The sequence below is a fragment of the Vidua macroura genome, chromosome 2 (genome assembly GCF_024509145.1).
Source record: "Vidua macroura isolate BioBank_ID:100142 chromosome 2, ASM2450914v1, whole genome shotgun sequence".
Lineage (NCBI taxonomy): Eukaryota > Metazoa > Chordata > Aves > Passeriformes > Viduidae > Vidua > Vidua macroura.
In genome coordinates this window covers 97,698,345-97,712,161 of record NC_071572.1, presented here as the reverse complement: position 1 = coordinate 97,712,161, position 13,817 = coordinate 97,698,345, and the positions used below count along the sequence as shown (strand labels likewise).

The 13,817-nt window shown below is 38.1% G+C and overlaps 1 protein-coding gene across 2 annotated transcripts in view; it reads right to left on the bottom strand.

Moving 5' to 3' along the window:
* Positions 1 to 5,528: 5,528 nt before the first annotated feature.
* Positions 5,529 to 13,817, bottom strand: part of COG6 (component of oligomeric golgi complex 6) — a 55,240-nt gene continuing 46,951 nt past the window's right edge. For both annotated transcript variants that reach the window (XM_053970931.1, XM_053970932.1), the window contains exons 18-19: positions 11,452 to 11,531; positions 5,529 to 7,933 (exon numbers count right to left, since the gene is read on the bottom strand). In XM_053970931.1, the coding sequence (XP_053826906.1) occupies positions 7,786 to 7,933; positions 11,452 to 11,531 (228 nt within the window). In that variant the 3' untranslated portion in view covers positions 5,529 to 7,785. The remainder of the gene's footprint in view (positions 7,934 to 11,451; positions 11,532 to 13,817) is intronic.

The following is a 13,817-nucleotide window of genomic DNA, read 5'->3' as shown; positions in this document are numbered from 1 at the left end:
CTGACACATGCAATTTTTATTTTCAGCTGTTTTACTTGTGATCTCTTTAGCGGTTTTGTTTCCTAAAGTTAGCCTGAGTAAATATTTCACTTTGTCCTCTAAGTCACTGCATACCATTGTGTAACCTAATAAAACCTTTTATTTCATTAGCACCAGTTTATCTAATGTTCCAGACTAATTGAGAGTGGATTTCCAAGAAGAAAAAGGAAGAACATGTTCACAACCACAGACACCTCCTCACCTGTTTATGAAAGACAACACAGGCTCTGCAGGACAGAAAAAATACCAGTAAAAAATACCACATCTCTCCTTTCTGTAATTTTCTCAGTCCATATCAATTCCCCGAAGTAAAAGCCACATCATTCATTCAGTGTTTACATAAAAATGTAAGCTTGAAAGTAAGGTCACTATTTTTCTCTGCCCAGTACGGATTACTGGAACAGATTCTGCACTTCCTTGTGTGGAAATCACCTCTCTCCTTGGGCTCTGCCTCAGCAATCAGAGGAGTGGGAAGTGTTCCTTCTATAAGTCCATTTCTTCTTATGCTGGGGGCCCCAGAGCTGAACACAGTACTCCAGGAGGGATTTCACAAGAGCAGATTAGAGGGGCACAATCAACTCCCTCACCCTCCTGGCCACACTGCTTTTGGTGCAGCTCTGGGTATGGTTGGCAGTTTTCAGTCCTTTTGTCATTCTGGGTATAGAAACATAAAACTCAAAGAACTTTCTAAACTGATCTGATTTAATTAGAAAGTTGACATATTGTTATCACTACTGTGATATTCCTAACTGCTGCCAAGAAGGCCTGGGGAAGAGGATTGACAGAAATTCACGTATCTTATAAAATAACGAAATGGTGCATGAGTGTGTTCAAGTAGAAATTATTACTGAAACCAAAGGGAGCACAGCAAGGATAGAGCATCCTCAGATTCAGAGCCCTTTCCACAAGAAAGTGCTGGCAAGCTGATCCTGGCATTTGCTTGGGTCACTGTCCTGGAAGCCCATGAGGTACCTCAGCTCTGCCTCGCAGTGTTAGCAGGGCTGCTGTGAGAAGATGCCCAGTCTGTTCTGCTGGGGTGCACTGGAGCACCAGATCTGAGGCACAGATCTGGTGAGCCTTTCTCTCTGAGCCACAGCTGGGGATGGATCTTCACAGGGATAAAGTTTTGTTCCCACAGTATTTAAGTATGAGGCAGCAGGACCACCAGATCCAAGTGGAAGGGTTGAACTTGCCACTCTGATTTCTGACCACGTGGCTGCTGAAGTGAAGGCTTTATTTCACCTACAAAAATCAAGTAGCTTGGTAATTCTCCTGTTCTTTCTTTTCAGTGGAGAAGGAGATGGACAGCCCTATCCCAAGCTGTGAGTTCCACTCAGGACAGAGGTAACGGAGGCAGCAGAGGAACTGTGCTTTGTGTACAGGGGCAAGTCTTTCCTGCTGAAGTAGGCAGGTGTCCTCAGAACAAAGTGGGGAAGGGCTGGAGAGGGCAGATCTGCTCTACAATCTCCCCAGTGGGGCCCTGGGAGCTGGACGTGTGACCAAGGCTTCTCACCTCAGTGTCTAGATCTGAGGTCCTTTGAAACCACTGGATGCAGTAATTCACAATTAGAAATGTTGCACTTGGACAGTTTCTACAACAGAGAGTACAAGGAGAATCAAGAAACTGGGATGATCATGCAAATCTGCTACAACCAGGAAAAGACCATTAAGAATTTCCCCATAACTTGGTCCTTCTAAGGAGCATTTTATGAGACGTTTCTAAGACAGAAGACCTTTAAGAGCTTAGCTAGTCTTTTAAGAGTCCTTCTCTGAAAATCATTCATAAATTCCTATTAAAAGTTAATGAGGCTGCCAGGCTACAAACAAAGACACCAAAACACAAGGAAAAAAGGAAAAAAATATTATAATAAAATATATCTCCTCTTCTGACTCTTACCCACTTCTGACTTTCTGATCTTTTAAGGTCAACTGCAGATCCAAAGAATGATCTCATGTCCTGCCTCTACAGTCTGGCACTGCTGCCAGGACCCCTCTCAGAGCCAAGACTCAACAGAGCTTCAGCCCCATGCTCTACCCCTGCAAAACTCTTCCTCACCCAGCAAAAGGTGCATGGCTGGCCAGGGACTGGCACAGGATGCACTCAGCTCAATTTTCTTCCCTTTTCTCTTTCTCTGTTAATCCTGGAATGTGTTTGCACATGGTGGAAAAAATGCAGAGAGGAGAGAGAAACAGCCAGGAACATCACCCTCACCGCTAGCGCTCAGCGCTGCTGTTGGTAGCTTGTGCCAGCATTGGTAGCCAAAAAAGTTGGAGGAGACCCTGATGCCTGGAGGAGGTGAAGCACAGATTAGATTAATTTTTTGGGGTAATAGTTTATTTTTTAATTAAAAAAGAAAAATGTATAATCTGCACAAACTCAGTTAACACAGGCTTGCACTGAGAGGCAAAATCTGTTTTGTTCAGAAAACTGGCTTGCAATGAGTACAAATTTTTTCACAAACTTTCAAACCCATCTTTTCCTCCCCTTTTTTATTAATGGGCATCTTTTATCCTGTCCTAAGAAACAGCAACCAGACTAATTAGTTTAACAAGTACAACAAATGGTTTTATTGACAAAAAAGAACCCTTTGAAATATACATTACATTCACAGAGGATTAAATTACACCCTATTATCCATTTTCCATAAAATAAAGATTACTTTGATAAATCACAACTAATGTTATCTTTGGCTGATAAGAACTCAGTACTTATTTGTGTGGCTTCTATAAATAGTGTGTTCTGATTTTTTTTCCTCCCTAAAATAGTCAATGATACAGTGTGCCAGGCATTTTCCTGCAATTTGACAATGCCACATCTGTGAACCAGGCAGCAAGTGAAAGCTTCATTGTCTGAATATGAAACATGCAACAGTCTCTTTCTTTTCTGCCAGCTCCTCTGCATTAATCTATCAAACACCTTTCAGCCATATCTTGTTCCATCAAGGCTTCCTTATTACTAAAGCAAGCTAGTCAAAACAAACTCCTTTTGTTAAGAGCAAAGCCTTTGTGGTTCATCTTTCCAGTGTAGGTTGGAAAAGTTGGTGTGACAACTGTAGCATGAGTGGGTCATACCCTAATTTAGGCCTTAATGCACACAAGATATGTACAGTACTGTACAGAAGTGTGCATTTTCAGGTGTAAAGGGTTCCTTTGTGCTTTGCCTTTCCTTAGTTTTGCACCAGAGGATTCTGCAGATTGCTGGAGATCTACCAGCACCATCTCTGGGTGGATAAACAGTTGGACAAGGACCAAGCCAGGAGCAATGTCCTGTGTTTAGTTCAGATCTGCATTAGCTCTGCACAAAGTGCCTCTTTACTAAAGGATGGAGATAGAATATTGGAAAAGGATCTTTGTGTGCCAAGAGGTTCACCCACCTTTTGAGCATTTGGGTACACCAGGCATGGACATCCCCACTGGGTCACAACTCGGACACCTTGCTGGGCAAACAACAGCTTAGCACAGAACATGAGCACCTTTAAAAACTTCCAAGGAGTTTGATTCTGAAAAACTGAAGCTGATTTCTACTGTGTAGTGGATTACCAGAGAGATCTGCCCTGCCACATGAATGGCATTGCCTCTCCTACCTCTCAGGACAAATATCTGAGTTCAAATTATATTAATTTCCCATTTTTTAAAAATTCTTTCAAGAAACACATTTGCTCTGTGTTCAACTACTGCTTTGTATGCATGGGCTGACTCAAAGCATCTCATTTTACTCTAATTATTCAAGGGTTAGAATTTGTGCTGCAGTTGCTGGATTGGCTTGAAATAAAGTTTGCGAAGTTCTTAAGACTGGTAGTGAAAAGATGGAGCAGTTCTGGAAATCTTTACCAAGTAAATTCAAGGTGTGAGCTGAGTTATATGATTTTTGAAAATCCTCTGAACTTCTCAAACATAACATCAATTAAATATCCATTTGCAGCATCTAACCCTAGCCAGGCCGTTTTGGATGGCTGTTCTCATCATAAGCAAATGTCTCTTTTCCCACATTTTCCCTCAGAAGCAGGTGGCAGTGGATTTCAAATAAACCCACACCCATGTCTGTGTTCCTTTCTGGAGGGTGTGTTTTGCTCACGGAAATATGTCTAACCTCTTTGTTTAATTTTCAAAATTTTATAAGTGTCCCACCCCCTGGGTTGCCCACAAAGTGATTCAGCAAGGCAAGCAAAGGGATCAAAGAACAGTTACATTTTTTTAAACGAATGGAAAAGTTTAGCAATTCTGAAAGCATTTTCCCTCAACACATATTTCAAAACATTAATAAAAATAATTACAGCTGAGTCTAACAGACAAAATGCAGGGCTAGAGTCATAAATCTTAGTGAACAGGGAGGAGCACTCTGAAATGCTGCAAAACAAATAGACTGTCACCTTTCCAAACCCCTGCAAGCTTCTCTTTTCCTGTAATAGAAAACAAAAAATCACCATGGCTGGGCTGCTGCTTGCTTGCTGTAATTAAAACAACTTTTATATTGTATTTCCTCAGTGGTGTGCACATTTATAAAGCAGGAAGGAGGAAACCGTACATGTAGAAGTGAACACATAGGAATTGCCACCAGCACAGATCAACCACCTTGGGTCCAACACAAGCCCAACTTCATATTTTGCTGCCTACTGGATACTCTGTGGGTGATAAAAGTCCTGGGAACCTGATTGTATTTCAGGGACTCATGTACTGGAATCAAACATAAGGTCCTGATGTAACAAATGGAGGAAGATCCAGACCTTGGAGGTCTAAGAGACCCCTTATGTACATGCCACAGGGCCACACTCCTCCTTGCTTATTCCATCTCCCGCCTCCTGTATTTTACACTGATTTATGCACAGCTGCTGAACTCGAAAGAGAAGAAACAGACCTGCCCCATCTCATACTACACAACAGTCAGAGGGCTGGGTGCTTGCCAGGAAGATGGGATATGTTGATTCCAAACTCCTTTGGCCCAGAACCCATCTCTCCCACTTCCCAGGAAAGTGCTCTTTGTACCAGACAACACATCTGTTCTCAGATCAGGGCTGTCAGCATGTCACATGCAGTGAGTGCTGCCTACCGTGGGCAGTGTGCAAACCCCTCTCTTTTCCCACCTTCCCCAGTTGCGGCCCAGCACAGAGAGGGGAGTCGCTCTCTCCAGGAAAAGCCACGTCCCTCCAGGAAAAGTGATAAGGACCAAGAGCAGAAGGGCTGACTGACTCAGCCCAAGCACAGGAGCATCTCTTCAGGCATGGGATGCTCAAGTCAGAGCTGCAGTAACTGGTCTGAAAATGGGCCAGCTACTGACATCCAGAGTCATTTCATTTACTGAAATGCTATTGGATCCTCTAGTCGATCAGGGGACTGCAGCATCAAGGTTCCTAGTGTGGAAATCCTGGGAATTTGTAAAATAAAAGGGTCAGAAATACCGAGATGGAAAAGGCAGGTCATAATCAAATCACATTTTCCTTCCTACTCATAGCAAGGCAAGGAAGAGAAAATAACAACATGGAAGACAAGTGTCAGTAAGTCAAATATTTTTATTGATGTCCTTTCTTATTCATGACCATTGGTCATTAATTACACAGACCAAAATTAGCTAGTGACTTTAATTTTCCTAAACTATAACTTCTATAGCTTTTGCATTTTTACCAAGAGAAGACAAAATGATAATTAAGTCTCTACAAGGAATCAAACATAGGAAGCAACTTCTTACTAATTTTCATGCAAGCTACTGATTATTGGAGACTGAGGTTGAGCGTTATTTAAGGAAAAAGTTCACTCTTATGAGTATGCTCATCTCAAGCTAATTTATAGTCCTTTCACAACTGATATAATTTTCATATATTAGATAATAATTACTGGCATATTACGCAGTATTAACATTATTAAACAACAATGAACAGCCGCCTGAAGGTATACTATGGCAATGCAAAATCTGAGTAATAGAAAGAGACTTACCTGGTAATTTTCCATTAGAGCTTTTCTAAGCTTCTGGAATTTTTTGTCTTACAGGTCTAGAGATTTTAAACAGAATAAATCTAACATTCATATTTACAGAAAGATTTATGCCTGGCCCAAGAACTCCAGGGACACTTACACTTTCTATACCAACAAATTACTCCCATTTGGAAAAGGAGCTATTGCTTTATTGTGGCATTACCACAGAAGCTGCTTTCTGAGCGCACTGAATGCATTTTGTGCAACGAGTTTTCCAAGCGGCTAGAATATATTGCTGCTGTTCTTTATGTCTTGCTCTTTTGCAAGCATACGTTAAGCTGCAGACTTGGCTGCCATCAAGTATGTATTTTATATGTGGACTATTACTACTAATAAAAGTAAAATAAGTTATTCAATATGAATGACTGCTCCTCTCCCCCTTGATGTACATAAAATAAGCCACATATATTGTGAGACTAAACTCAGGTGACTGTAACAACTCTGTGGCATTCCTACAGTAACAAAGAGAAGAAAAAGTTAAATGCTTCCAACAAAACATGTTTGCTTAAATTATCCTTTAAAAACAAATGAACAAAAAAACCTAGTCACAGATCCATTTTACTAACTTTTTGTTTCCTGAAGGTTTCTTCTTAACAGTACTTTCTTAAAGAATTAACTATGTTTAAGGAATTTGCAGATAATTATCACAAGACCCAACAGAGAACAAATATCCTACTTACTTATTTTCCTCTTTTCCTGGAAGCAGAAGTCCCCTAAATCATAACTCTGTAATATCAGGGCTTCTACAGAGGGAAGCTTCAGCTTGCACCAAAGGAGAAAAGAAATGAAAGTTTCACTTATGGCTTTCTATGCATTAAGCTGGGACATCTAGACACCCCAGTTCTCCCACTTAAACACCAAGTCATGTAAACCATGAAAATTTCTTGGTGGATTATGAACTGAGTAAGTACTTGTACTAGAGCAGATGAACTTTTTCTGTACATAAAAACAAACAAAACAAAAATCATGTACATGTGAGGGAGGAATGGCCATACTGTTGTGCAAACCACTTTCCTAACCTACATTGTTACTGGTCCCAGCCTTAGGAGATCAGTATGTTTTAACTGATACAAGGATTCTTACTGAAAACAATTGCACTAAACCAAAATCCTTCCAGTAAAACAGAATTATAAAAATAATTTAAAGCATTAACTTACAGGTTATATACAAGCATGTAGTTCAAACATTTTTTTTCCTGACAGAAAACACCAGATAATAGATTGCAAAAAAACCACACAAATTTTGCCTCAAAGATTTAATCAACAGGATTTGCAAAAGAGCATCAAACACTCTGAAATTATTTATGAGCTGCAAAGTGATGCATGAGTCATTGAAAGTGTATCAGTTGTATTAAGATTTCAGTTATTGGTGTTTACTGATGGCAGGCTGAGAAAAAGAGTGAGAGAACAGACAATAGAGCAAATAAAAATATTTGTGAGGTCATAACAGACACTGGTTAAACCTGTAGTTCAAAGGATTATGTACAGCAAGGAAAAAAGCTTTTCTCCTTTTTCAAAGAGATTGCACATTGTCAAGGTCCACTTCCATCAGAGAAATACATTAAAATAATTTTCAATCAATATTCTATTTTCTGGCTTATTGAAAGTATTCAAAGACACAGGAAAGACTAGACTTCTGTCAAGCAAATTAAAGAAAACTGCATTCCTACATATTTTAACTATACAGTTACACAACCGAATTCAAAGCAGAAAAATAATTCAATGCAAATACTCAAGAAATACAGCATTATGGATTCTGATTAATCTGGGGGACGCAAGACTATGAAAGGAGTGCCTGAACTTGATGAGGAGATCTGTGTAGGATGGTTTCTGGATCCTTATATTCATTTGAAGGATCCATCACAGCTGCATATAACTCACTGTAAGCTCTGCAGACGAGTTCTGTTGACTGTTTTATTATCTGCTCTCTAAAAACCAAAACAAAATAACACAATATGTAACTTGTAGGGAATATAACTGTATTACAAATAAGGAATTAAAGATATACATTATAAATAAACATTAAAAATTAAAAAAAGAAGGCTTTTTCTCTCGTTGTATCATACACAGATAAACTCACATATATGACCTGATAACCAAGACAGGCGCTTCTTTATTTCTACAGTCAAGCAAAAGCTAATAGAAGCATTTGATTAGCAGACATAAGTTTCCTACCTGCACTCGCCTGTATCTTTTAAAAGACTGATAAACTTAGTGATCTATCTTCTACCCTCAGTGGCTTCTTATTGTGTTTGTAAATACATACTTTTTTCTATCTAGTAGCTAATATATTCTATTTGCTTTATCTTGACAGCAAGATACCATAATGATTCCATAATCTGACAAAAAACTAGTGATAGTGGTCAGAGATTTAAAACACAACCTTTTACCAACAATGATATGAAGTCTGTGTCCTATTATTTTTTCTGAAGATAAATGAGTAACAATGCAGAGACTGAATGCTAAATTTAACTGGAAAGTTTAGTATTTTTTAAAGACAACCTAATAATTTTAATTTACACTGCCCATTGAATCAGTTTACTTTAATCATCATGGTGATGGTGCTTACAGTAGCAGATGAATTTTTATCTATTAGGAACAGCAGTTGCAACTAGTTTACAGCCAACGCCATGCAACGGGAACTCCAGCGGAAGCTGAAGAAACCAAGGTAACAACAAATCCACATTCAGCCCTGCTGTAATATGAAGCAGAGAAACAAAGACAACAAAACTGCATCCACTAAAATCAGGGCTGAATTCACAGACTGTTGGGAATTTACAAGTTAAAAAAATTTCAAAGATCAAGTATAAAAATCTTAGTCTTCACAGGAAACATTAAGGAACAGAAGCTATGAGAAAGCAGATTAGAAGACCAAACCCGCATTTTATTCTGACACACAGTATCCAGGTTTTTTATATACAGCATCAACTGCCAGTACTACTAGGTTATTAGAATACCTGAAAAAAATACTGCACTTATAATAGCAAATCCAAACCTATTACAAGGGAAATATATTCAGGGTGTTCAGGTAAGACAACTGTCTCTGACCTCAGCTTGGGATCACTAAGGTATTGTAACATGACAATCCTTTATGAAAGCATGCATTTCATACACTGAATTTATGTAGAATGGATGCACCAAATGAATAAATAAAAAAAGTTTGTTAAAATATTCAGAGAATGGAACAGAATCACATGTTGTTCAATCAAATAATGTCAGTGCCATTAATCAGTACATTAGGATTTCAGTTGCCATAACAACATGATACATTTATTACTAACACAAATGGCAGCACTTGCTAAAAATAGTAATTTCAGCATTCAGTTTCTGTGATCCAACACAAATGAAAAGAGCTTTTCAAGACCAACAACCATATGAATATATAGCTTAAGGCTTTTTAAATGAGTGAAGGAATTTGAAAGACAAGAGCATGCACTGGTAGTGTTGGAAGGATTCACAGCTGCAAAGCTTAAATGATATTGCCCATGAGTATATATTACGCTGCTCCCTCATCAAAGCATGTGGTCTGATTCTGAGAACCAAAGACCTCATAGGTTAGGGCTCTCAATTATCTGATCTCCAGAAAAATGTCTTCAAAATTGAAAAATCCAACTACTATAGCCAGGGATTAAAATTATAGCACTGGTTAAATGTTTTGTTTGAATTTTGAGAACATCCAGAATTTTCAAGGTTTATTTACTATCAAAAATATTGACTATCCAGACAGTGATTCTACAAGCATCTCTGTAAATGGGTATTTTAATTTCAGAAGGATTGCTTGCGTTTAAAGCTAATTGCCTGAAGGCTAATGGGCTAACTGATTTATTTTGTTTTCATTCTGAGCAGAACCTGACCTATAACACTGATTATAGTAGGTTAATAAACTTCTGCATGTTAGCTGAGTTGAAGCAGCTATAGCAATCACCCTTACACACCTTCCCTCTTAACTGTCCACTGCTAAAAGATGACATGAATTCAGCTTAACATGTGCTGAGAGGTTTAAAAAGCTTATCAATGGGGTAAGGCTAAGAGTGCCTACATAACCAGTTTATCTTGGTTCATCTGACAGAAGGATTGATTAAGTTCAAGTAATTTCACTGCGCCAGTCATTATGGTAGCATAAAGTCTTAAAATTGCCTCTGTGTTAGCAATGAAAAGTTGAGGCTTTCAAAATACATTTACTGTCATTATGATTTTTAAATAGACCTACATTTAAGAAAATACATCAAGAGCTAAAATACAGGTTTAATGCCCTGACACTGAGAAGCAGAAGTTGTGATGTTTCAATGACATTACTGGTCAAGCTAGCCTGTTTCATCTGTACAGAGAGTAGAGCTCTCCCACAACAGGATCAGCTCTGCCAGCTGAGCTATGGGAATGGTAAATCTGGCAGAGTCACCCAATGCCATCTGAAAAATATCAGCATTCCCTGAGCCCAGCCATGCTCCACCTGTATGGTGTGACACTGGAAGTCTTTGGATGAGGACAACCTGAGCAATGCAGCACAACAACCTGGGAGCTGGACTAGCTGATCATTGTAGGTCCCTTCCGAACAAACTGTTCTATTCAATTCCCAACAATAATTATTTTTTCCTTGACACAATTTTTTAATTGCAAGATGCTCTACAACCCCACTGAGGACAAACACCAGTAATGAAACTCCAAATACTGTTGCATTATGTAGAATGTGATGTACTTGTCTCGGTTTCTGGTATATTCAGTTACCTGCATTCTTCACAAAAGTGTGAAAAATAATGTCAAAGAAAGTTTTGATCAGTGCAACATATAATTCTCTGAGTTTAAGTACTACAGAAAGTCTTCATGTGGTTCGCATTTAATTGGAAAGAAATTCATGGCACTTTCCCTAGCCTTGGGGTTCAGTTATATTCAAAAAACAAGGCAAGATATAAATAATAAAGTTCTTACTTCCATACTTCAAAGAAGAAATCTCTAAAAAAAAATACATTAGGTGAAAAGTAAAATAATCTCAGCAAAATATTGAATGAGACAGAATGCCAATATTCTACAGCAGAAGACAACAAAGGTGAAAATTCTAGAACTGACAAAGCAGTGGGGATAAAAGAAAACTTGGAGAATTATATATTTCACCTGTCTTTGGAAAGCTTACAAAATAGTTCTAAACCAATTTACAACTAAATTGACAAAAAACTACTGACACAGCAGAATACTTTCACAATGTAATTCACCTTGATAGTGTCTCTTAAATCAAAGGTAATTACTTCAGAAAGTTACAGAATTAGATACTCCTCATTGCTTGTTCAAAAAGAGGAGAGTCAGAACACAACTGAATTGTGACCTGAAGGACACTGCAAATATCACCACCACTAATAACTTGAATTCTCATCATGATTCACTAAAACCTAATCAAATTCATCTCTGTGATCATTATTCAGGCATAATAGAAATTCAGAGGCGAGGTACTTACTTCACAGTGGCACTCAGAAGGAAATTCAGCTGGGACATTAACAGACTATCTGGAGCAGACAGATAGCGATCAAACTGAGCCTTCAAGAAGAGAATATGAGACCAACATATTAATGCCTTGCTATCACACAAAAAATAGGTAAAGCCACAATTTCTGAAAACATATCTGATTACATTAAAAGACATAACTTAATTGCCCAAAACAAATTATTGACTTCAGTACTTCTGCCACCAAAATTTTGTTTCTGACTCTAAGGAATATGAGTGGAGGGCAAATAATGAGAATTCAGCTTCTATAATTATCCATCTAAGCTTCCTATGCATCTGGTGCAGGTACTTACACAACACTGAAGATCACACCAAGTCTATTCGATGCAGAGGGAATACAAGACAGCTTCAGAGCTATCTACTATCTATTCTGTCCAAATTAGACATGTTGCTTGATTCTTTTTGCATGTTTCTTTTTACTTTTTGGCAGGGAGTCACTGCTTATGTTGGAAAAACTAAAGAGCAAATCCTTCACTTCAGGCTTCTTGAACTGCTTCTAAGCCTACTTCTCTTTCTCACAGAATATAGTGATAAGAAGAGCAGTGCTTTGATTCTAAGAAAAAACATTACTCCTGTCTTCAAAAGTCAATCAGAAAAATTGTGGCTGCCTCATTCCTGGCAGTGTTCATGGCCAGGCTGGATGGGATTTTGAGCAACCTGGTCTAGTGGAAAGTACTCCTGGCCCATGGCAGGAAGGTAGGAAGAAGATGGTCCTTAAGGTCTGTTCCAATCCAAACCATTCTGTGACTGTGTGGTCAAATGGGTGACTACTGAGAATATGACACCAAGTCTTCTTACAGGTGAAAACACAAGGAATACTGAACACATATTACACTAAGAAGCATTTTAATTAGACAGTGAGAGGAAAAATTTTTATCAGGAATGTCATCAAATGCTGAACAGATTATACAAAAAACCTGTATAATCTCCATCCTTGGAATTACTCACTAAGACAAGGCCCTAAGTAAGTTTATCTAGTGATGGCAACCTTCCTGTTCATTCATTCACTGAATTAATATTCTCAAGCTAGTAAATCTTAAAATCCCCATTGATCCATTATTTAAAACATAGACAAAAATGAGTAACAAAGTCAAAGTTCTTACAAATTAAGTTTTGGGGGTTTTCTGTCCTTGGAAAGCAAGGGAGCTTTTGCTGAGAAGGGTATGGACTTAACCATCTCATTTGCAAGCACATATGAACAACTTAAAAGGCTGGAACCTGGAAAACTTTCAAGCATAAATGGGAGGCAGTGTATCTGGCTGCAAGTACTCCCCCCTGGTTTAAACCCTGAGAAGCCAATAGATTAGGCTGATAGATGGGATTTATGTAGGTTTGATTTCAGCATACTTGGTTCCATTCTGGTTAAAGTGTGTTCACAGAACAAGATGCTAAGTAATGAAAAAAATAAAACAGCTGGATTCTTAACTATTCAAGGGAAATTATTAAATAGCACTACAGATAACAGTGTTACTTATGTATAACTTAAAGAGAAGGTCTCCAAGCTGCAGCCTTTAAATTTGTTGTGAGTCTACAAGACTATGATAAATAGAAGATAATTTAAATGCAAAATTCCTAAGTTTTAATGAGAATGCATGCTGATCTGAGTAAACCACTGAGTGCTCTGTGTCAGAGCTCTGTTCATCCAACCAGCTTGGGAATTGCTGGTTTAAATCCTGAGCAGAAAAAAATGGGTTACACATTGGGATGCATTCAACACACAAGTTTTTAAAAAACCTTTTTAAATCCCCTTTTTTTCTCCATGGGTGTGTACATACAGTGCTGTATGAGCAGGCCTTTTGAGTTAAACTTTTAGATTAAAGCTAAACTTGGCTAAGCAAGAAGAGTGAGAGATTATACATTATTGCCTACTGAACTGTGGCATTGCTATCTCTATGCAAAATAGCCTTCACACACTCTAAGAAAAAATATCAGCTGATAATTTGCTTTAAAATATATTGTAGCTTTCAACTTAAAAAACCCATAACTGTGACATATACCCAGAATCTAAGTTCTGAGTAAAGCTGAACTATTTGCATAAAATCAAAGCCTTAGGACTAAGATTATAAATTATAGCAGAACCTATATTTCAAAGCATAGAGGCAAAAAAAAAGAAACTTTGGTGATTAAAACTAATTAGAGCTAAGTATTTGCTTTTAGCAATTTAAGATGACTCATGGGACAGCATTCTTGTAAGTAAAGATCTGCATCTCAAGGCTTAGAAAATAATATTCTACTACTAGCCCTTCAGAAATAATTTATGTATTTATTACTTCAAGTGGTCAAATTACTACAAATGAAGAAAGTATTCCCAGATATGGA